Consider the following 9519-nt stretch of genomic DNA (forward strand, 5'->3'; position numbering starts at 1 on the left):
GTTGTGAAAGACTGACAATCCGATAAATTACTTTACTTGTATATATTAATTGATCGTGTCAGATAAATAAAAACACGTATCTATCAAACTATCGTATAAAAGTAAAAAAGGTATATTTTATTATATAAATATAAATTTGATTAACACGTTCTATTCATAGTCAAGTAATATGACTTGAGGAATAAGAAAAACGACTGACAAAGGTTCCATCCCAATAATTTTGTGCGCTTTTCCTAGAAGCATCCTAAAATTAGTTTTTTGGAGAAACCCAAATCAACTAATTAAATTCAATCTTGAAAAAAAAATTCAAGCATTTCAAAATAAAAAAGCAAACAAAGAAAGAAAAATACATGTGAATGATTTTTATTTTTTTTTTGTTAAAGATGAACTTCGTTTGAAACTTTGTATCGCGATTCGACAACATAAAGTCTAACATACGTCGTCTTAACCGGGTTCGCACTAAAGAACTCCCTCGAAATAGAAACTCTTATTTCAAATACTTGATGGGGAGGAAAAACTCCCTACTAATCCGTCAAAAAATATAACGATTAAGAGGGGTAACACTTGACTCCTCTATTGTGACCGGCCTAAGATGGCCAATAAAATTAAGACTCATGGCGCATTGTTTTTGGAACATTAATTTACTAAAAATAGCAATATTTTCTAAACAAAAAATGTTACAAACCTTTTGACTTTCTATAGTAATACTCGTTAGTTCCAACTAAACAAGCAAATAAATACATTTCAATAATGCACACCTAGCCCACAACACGACCCACATAACATACATAACCAAGTCAATCATCGGGTATATATATATACATATATAGAATTCAAGCAGCCCATATCATATGCATGACCTTCTTAATCACCATTAAAGTCCTGCAATAATATATATCTGTCTCTACCGTAGACTTTTTTTCTTTTTTCAGAAAACAAACAACAACAGCCCATAATTTGATTCGAAGTACAAAGGTATCAGTAAACTCTTTCCCCTGTTTTATTTATGTACAGTATATATAAGTATATGTATATACATGAATATATGATCACATGTATATAAGTTGTGTTTATATAATTTTATGTTTTGTGTATGTTTAATGTTATTTATTACTGTAAAATATAGTCACATAGAATTTGCTGATACTATTTGATTTTGATGATTTTGTCACAAAGTTGAAAGATTTTGTGCTGATCAAGAAAAATCGTCATCATGGGAGAAAATAATGACTTTAATTTTAGAGGGAATTTATTAAATACTTTCTCTGCATTGACTATAAATGGAAGTCATCAAAATGAAACCAATTTGGGTGAACAAGAACAACAAGATGTTCTTGTTGAACAACAAGAACAAGAAATTATGGAATTAAGGAGACATTTAGCCGAATATGCGGCCAAAGAAGCACAAATTAAACATGAAAAACAGGTTCTTGAAAATCGCATTGCTTCGATATACAAGGGTTTTGATCAGCAACAACGTGATCTTGTTGAAGCTACTGCGAAAGCGATATCTTATAGACAAGGTATAGTTGAAGAGAATATAAGACTTGAGTATGCTTTACAAGTGGCTCAGGAAGAAAGGTCTATATTTATTTCAAACTTAGTACCTCTTCTTTCGGATGTATCTCTTCGTCCTAATGATCTTGACGCGTATTCGATTGTTAGTAGTTTAAGGATTTTGTTTAAGCATAGCAAGGAAAGACTTGTGATTGCAGAAGAAAAATTAAGAGATTTGAAATATCAGCCTTTAAGTTTGCAGTCTCAAAACAAAGAGCTCTCTTTAAAAGAGGAAAATTGGGTACACCCGATGTTTTCTCCATCACCAGAAACAAGTAATTATACGGGTGTGGAGAGACAAACAAATGGAGATGAAATGGTGAATTCTCATTATTTACCATCGATTCTTGAAGAACCTTCAACTTCCTCACAAGTTGAAGCTGATGAGGATGATGATTTGGAAGATGACAATGTTAGTGATGAATATGATGATGAGGATGTGAATAGACCACTTCCTACAATAGAGGGTTTGCAGATTTTGGGGGAAGCTTTTCCGGGCCATGAAATTCAAGCAAGTGGGTACTCAAGAAATGGGACGACACATTGTGGGTTTGAATGGGTTCGTCATTTGCAAGATGGGTCAGTTAATTATATAGAAGGTGCAAAACAACCCATGTATACCGTTACAGCAGATGATGTAGATAGTTATCTAGCTGTGGAAGTTCAACCCCTTGATGACAGACAAAGAAAAGGCGAACTAGTAACGTGCTTTGCAAATGCCAACAAGAAAATCACTTGTCATCCTGATATGGTTCGTGAAATTGAGAATACATTAAGAGTAGGCCATGTGAGTTTTCGGTTGTTAGTTTGGAACGGGCCTCTTGACACTTGGGAACCAGCAAATTTGGAGATCAAGAAAAGTACTTACAGCATTAAGCTTGACGGTCCCAATAATGGCGTTGTTGTTGATAGTAAGTATACTCCAACTACACTTATTAGTCTACCAGCTGAAATACCATTAGAGTTCTCAATACTTGGCCCTGGGGGAGTTGAGCATTACTTGCGTGCAGATGAAAATTCAGCGGATATCAGCTGCTCGAGAGATACAATTGTTTTAACATTGAGATTATTTGTCAAACGGGCCGCTGATAAGAAGCTTGGGAAGAAGAAAAGAAGGGTTTTGTTTTTCAAGTAATTAATCTCTTGTTGTACCATTTTATTAGGCTTAAGTTGAGTACTGAATGTTGAGTGTGAAATGGAGTTAGTTTTGGTTTTTGCCTTATAATAATTCATGTCAACAATACATCTTTTGTACATAATAAATTGAACTATGCCCAAGATTCTGTGAGTTTCCTTACAGGCATACTACCTGGTGGAGCTTAGTTCTACAAGATCTTAGCAACTCCGTATCCTTTTTGTGATGTTAATTAGCATGGGTAGTCTTAATTGGTGATAGTTGACATACAATTATATTGGATAGGGATATTCTCAATAAACAAAAACCAGGAAAATTGGAGAATGGTCTTAAACTATTACTCGTATTACTGTAATTAACATAGTAAAAGATATGACTCCACTTAGTTACTTGTTTAATTCTGGCCAAGCTTTTATTCTACTCCAATTCAAAATGGCTCACTTGAAGAAGAACTGCGAGGCCGCTTGGGAACAGATCCTCTTTCCGGCATTTTAGCAACCTTAGCTCTTGTAACTATGAATGTAGTTAATTACAAGGTGCAAAGTAGACATCAGCAACACAATAATACAACGATTAGCCAAGAGAGGATTGAACAACTAGAGTAGCTAGACATCATTTTTACCAGTTGTAGCTGATGAATCTGCAGCAGTCCTGTTGGAACTTTTGACCATAGCTTCTTCACTTGACACACTAATTAAGATTGTTGTTGGGAACCAAACATTCAGCAGCTTTAATTTGTACCAATCAATCATTACATTATTACGACAAAACCATAGTAAAACTTTACACCTATTCACTTCACTTATTAATAAGTTGACTTAAGTCAGTCAGCCTATACTTGCGGAAGTGCAATTTGTCAAACGGGCCGGGTTGGCAACTCGTACAATTAGTTTAAAGAACAGCAGTAATCTTACATACATTCTAAATGAATAGGTTATAGGTTAATTGCATTGAATAAATAAGAATCATATGATCATACCAGGTGTACGTTTGAAATCGGCCACATTTGAATTCCTCTCATTGGCATGACATTGCTCTGCGATCGTATTGCGATGATAATAATATCTATAGAGAAGGTAGTCTTCATTGAGAATGTGTTCCGGTGATGGGAATGGGATACCTACAAATCATTCACACATCAAAAGGCTTTTTCAATTTTCCAATTTCTTGTACAAGGCTAATGGTGTGTTAACATGATGACTACACTGGTTACAATAATGTGCTAATTAATAATGCAATTGAACAAATTAACCAAAACTAAAAATTTACCCATGCAATGTGTAGTGGTTGATGTTTTTTCCAATAACTTAAATTACCGTGTATATAAATTTCGTAGACTTCGTTCAATATATGCATCAAAAAAGTGATGCTGATCGGTAGCCCCACTGCCAGTTTTAGATTTTCCAACACAGCGGTGTACAAAAAAAGTTTTTCTTATTATTTCTAGAATATTAAAAAATTTGAATAATTATGGAAATTAATATATAGATAATATAAATATTAAGTAGTAGAAAGAAAATAAAATTTGTAAATTAAGAAGATGCCAAATGAATTATAAGGGGTTGTTTGGTTCACAGAATGTTTTTTAAAGTAATTGGAATTTGTTAAAGGAATTAGAATTTAAAGGAATTGGAATCTAAAAGTTTATATATTTATCATGTGTTTGGTTTGCAGAATTCAATGGAATTCAGTTAAGAGAATTCAAATATAAACTATACAAAATGACTAAACTAACCTTTCCTAGATTTTTATAAGGGTTTAGTGCGCCGGAATGAAACAAACTATGCCTAAAAAGTTATAGTGTGCATGAACTAACATTTTTGTTTATTGTATGCATAAACTTAGTAAAAAAGTTTAAATCATGCAATGTGTATACGTGGCAGCCCATATGAGCTGCCACGTGTAAAAAAAAAAAAATTTTTTGAACAAGCCACGTATAAGGTTTTGATTGGTCGGTTACAAAAAGTTATATGATATAAACATTTTTAGTAAAGTTATGCATACAATAAATAAAAACGTTAGTTAGTGCACACTATAACTTTTTGGGCATAGTTAGTTCATTCCGTCGTACTAAACCCTTTTTATAATTTCTTTTTCATTATTAATCACTTATATTATTATACTCTTGATAATGAACAAAATAACAGTTATTATTAATAAATAATAATAATAATAATAATAATGAAAGCGATTATAAATAATAATAAACAAAAAAAATAAAATAATAATAACAATAATAAAAAACAAATAGATGATATATCTGACAACATACATAAACACCCACCACACAAATCTTTTCATATGAACTCCACTCCATCCTCAAATCACGATCGACGGCAATTTTTTCTTCTGTATTCTATCATTCAACTTTATTTATCTTTTACCAATATTCATATAGATCTAATAATGATATATTATATACACATATGAATATATCTATTACTGTAATATTCCAGCGACATGTAGCAAAAGACATCAATGGCAGATGATGACGGCTGTCAGAATCCGGCAGCCGACAATAGTAGAACAAAATGGATGGTGATGATTGAGTAAAAGCGGCAACAAGCATCAGCCGAAATAAAAGAAGTTCTTTGTTTTGGTGTTTAGTTATGAAAGGGTAATTTGGTAAAAAGAATGAATTTCATGGAATGTTTCAACTTTCTATCAAGTTAGTGATGGAATTATAGATTCTTTATTTCAAGGAATTCAAAGGAAAGTTATGAATTTCAATTCCATTAGTTTACCAATCAAACACCCTCATGAATGGAATTCAACATTTCAATTCAAAGGAATTTCTAGGAATTTCATGAACCAAACACCCCTTAAGGATGGTGGCAGTGGGCCTGATATGGGCAGGGGCGGTTCTCTTCGGTGACCTGTGTCACCGCCGTTTTTCTGTTTAGTAGTATTAATATATTTGTATTTCGTTCATAAAAATTTATATCTATTAAGTGGCTCCCAGTGATTATTTTTTTAAAAACTTTTGATATGTTTAATAAATTTAATAGTTCAATAAAATTTAAATTTTTAATTTTTATAACCCACAATTTACTTAGCTCATTCATAATTCAATGTTTTAACATACAATTCACAATTCATGTAACAAGGTTTTTCTTTCTTTTTTGAGTTTTAGGCTCCAGCAAAATAAAATAAAATATGATACCACCATGAGTGCACCACTGACTTCCTAGCTCCGTGTCATAGCATGTCTCCACCAACTGCCAATTGCTGGATTATATTCATTTTTTATGTCAAGTTAACTTCTTATACATCAAATTGCTGAAAACATTGATATACGCCTTTTCTCTTGTATTTTCATAAATATTTGTAGTTTTTTTATTGATTAGAATCTATGTTTTGTTATTTGAATAAAAAACTTAGATCATTAGTGTTATTTTTTTTTTACTAGACCCAATTTAATGAATCCCATAATATAATAGCCAGAGCATAAAGATGACAAAAATAAAAAAAAATCGGCCCCCACCACTAAAACTTCCAAGATCCGCCACTAGATATGGGTACGACATCAACCCATACGTCATGACAACAAAGCCGCCACTCGCAATATCAGGCACGGAACTTTGCGGTTTGTGATATCATGTACTAAACATGAATATTTATATATAGGGGTGAGTTAATTTAGATACATCTTAAATTAGTGACCATTAAGGACATGTAACTTACACATGTGTAAGTCGTGGTGGCGGTGATAGCTGTCGCTGGAGGATCATGGTGGTAGTCGAAGATGATGGTGATGGTGGTTGTATAACTTACACATGTGTAAGTTGTGGTGGCGTTGGTCACCGTCGTCGGAGGATCATGGTGGTGGTCGGAGATGATGGTGGTGGTGGTCGGAGATGATGAAAAATGAATGATTGAGAAGTGTCCCTAATTTAAAAGTGTCCCTAAATAAACTTTTCTATATATATATATAGTGAAGGGATCAAGTGAGAACCAACATATATGGTGAGATTCGTGAGAACCATTGAAAAATCATCTCTAAGGGTTTTGCCCTTAGCATCAAGGGTCAAGCCTGTACCGTAACAACCGTCACCATCTCTTGGATCGCCGCCCATCAAATCCATATCATTCCCATATGCGTCCGGTGACAACCCCTTTAGAACGGATGTAGGGCAACGCCCGTACCGTATCCATACGTTTTCTTAACACGTAACACATATGATTTTTTAAAAAAATATTTTTTTTTATTTTTTTGGAATGGGTTTTTGTTAAAAGAAAATAAAAAACAAAAAAAAAAAAATTTCAAAAATTGAAAAATTAAAATTAAAAAAATAAAAACCACACAAAAAAGGAGAAAAGATGAGGAAAACCAATGGTTCTCATAGTTCTCACCATATATGTTGGTTCTCACGTTAACCCTACCCTATATATATATATATATATATATATATATATATAAATGATAAATCCTCAATAAATTCTCCTAACCAAATAGCCTAATAATTCTCCTAATACATTAAGAAGGTGACATGTGGTATCCACTAATTCACTTTCCTAATCTTGCATATGATTTTTTCACATGTCATCATCTCATAGTCAATAGAGAGAGAGAGAGAAAAAGAACGTAAGTAAGAGACAGTGAGGATAAAAGAAAGAGTATGATTGGAGGAAAATAAGAATGGTTGATGAATCATAAGTTCAAATACAAACCAATTGACGACTGTATACTAAAGGGATATAGTTTTGACTAATGCCTACGAAAATTATCTACTCACAACTTAAAGGTCTATATTAAAGCGACATACTTTTGACTATACGTAAATTATCTCTAAGTTTGTTTTGGGTCAATAAAACAACTTCATAAACCTCTTTGAGAAATAAAAATCACATCAAACCCCGTACAATAAACGCAACCATGATTATATATGTATCAAACATAACTTAGAGATAAAAACTGTGATTTAAGTAGTAGTTAAAGTTAAGATGAATAAAATTGTGATCGAGGTCAATAAAAAGAAGACACTAGGTGCAAATGAACTATTTTTTTATAAAAGCTAAGAAAGAAAAGGTTTAACCAAAAAGGATGAGAAAGACCAATAACAAAAATGAAATACTTGATAATTCAAGTAAATCCCGAGCTACGCACGGGTATTGTTCTAGTTATATGGATTGGTGATTTATGCTGTAAATTATTTTATTGAGTGTACTGGATAGTTATACTTAATGAATTAAGTGAAGGGTAAATTGGATAGATGTCCTTGTATTATTTCATTAAGGAGTATAAATATATTTTAAAAAGATTAAATCAAAACGACACATGACTTTGTATAGCTTGCGCCACATACTTTAAAACTCCTTCAATCCTGTTTTAATATATTGGTGATAGAATATTATATATCGTCTATGTATGTATGTATTACATGTACACATATATGTAGGTATATATATGTGACATACTGTATGTAAGTACTCTACATATATATAAGTATGTATGAAATGTAGGTATGTCGTGTGTACTCACAATATATATACTCATATATGACATGTATGTGTTTTATGGATAGATGTGCAGTTTTAAAAACATTCATATACACATATACATATATCATACGTACATACATATATACACGACACATATAAAATGTAGTATATGTATGTACGGGTATGTTTAGGAATTACATATATGTACTTGTACATCCATACATACACTATATACACACAAAAAAATGACAATTGTATGAATTTGTCACAATTTTTCAAGGATTTCCCACGGAATAACATAATCTGTGGGAAATTTGTGAGAAATTCGTGGAAAACTTTCCCACGAATTACCTACGAATTTTCTAAAATATTTTTTGAAAAATGTTTCCCATGAAATTCCTACGGATTTTCCACCGTCTTTTATAATCTGTGGGAAATTTGTGGGAAATATTTCCCACGGATTACCCGCGAACTATCCTAGAAAATTTTGTCAAAAAATTCCCTAAGGAATTCCCACAAATTATCCGTGGGAAAATAATTCCTACGGATTCCTTAAACATATTTTTGAAAAATATTTTTTCACAGATTTCTCACGGTTAGGATATATCCATGGGTAAATTCTTCCCACGGATTTCCCGCGAATATGAAAAACATTTTTCCTAAATAATTTCCCACAGATTTTCCACGACAATTATCTATTTGTGGGTAATCTGTAGGTAATGTGTGGGAAATATTTTCCCACGGATTAACCGCGGAAGTTAAAAAAAAATTATTAAGTGAAAGTTCCGACGACTTCTTATTCGTGGGAAATATTTGAAATACTTTATTACTTTCCTTGGATTTCCCACGGATATATTTTTGGTGGGTATTCTGTGGGAAATTCGTGAAAAAATATAAATATAATATGATTATATAAATTTAACTCTATTTCGTGGGTAATCCGTAAGAAATTTTTCCGCGGATTTTCTGCCGTGGGAAATTCTGTGGGTATACACAACTTTTCTAGTAGTGTCTTTTGTAGCTCTTGATTTCGGTTTGTATATTATAACCACCGGGAGTATCTTTATGGCCATGATAACTCTTGGATGAAGATGTAGTAGAACCGAACCTCATTTGAGAAAAGATGAAAACAATCACCCAGTGGGAGTTATAGAGGGTACGTGTCAATTTGTGTGGCCGTGTGACTGTGTGTGTTCGTATGAAAACATGTATATCGTGTATTGTTATATATCATACCAGTGTGGCAGTGTGAGAACCATATGCCTTGCCGTCCTGCATCTAGCATTCTAGCCCCATCTTGTTCCAAAAGAAAACAGCCTTTCATTAAAAACAAAGTTCCTTGGAAGTCTACAAGCCCAATTTCCAGTTTAAACCCCGAACCGATC

The 9519-nt window shown here is 32.7% G+C and overlaps 1 protein-coding gene across 1 annotated transcript; it reads left to right on the plus strand.

Annotated features, from left to right (window-relative positions):
- The first annotated feature begins 891 nt into the window (after nucleotides 1-891).
- LOC122597824 lies at nucleotides 892-2800 on the plus strand. The gene is made up of 2 exons (XM_043770399.1): nucleotides 892-975; nucleotides 1177-2800. The coding sequence occupies exon 2, from the start codon at nucleotides 1214-1216 to the stop codon at nucleotides 2690-2692; it is 1479 nt and encodes a 492-aa protein (XP_043626334.1). The 5' UTR covers nucleotides 892-975; nucleotides 1177-1213; the 3' UTR covers nucleotides 2693-2800.
- Nucleotides 2801-9519: the final 6719 nt, after the last annotated feature.

Source organism: Erigeron canadensis, chromosome 4, assembly GCF_010389155.1.
Source record: "Erigeron canadensis isolate Cc75 chromosome 4, C_canadensis_v1, whole genome shotgun sequence".
Taxonomy (NCBI): Eukaryota; Viridiplantae; Streptophyta; class Magnoliopsida; order Asterales; family Asteraceae; genus Erigeron; species Erigeron canadensis.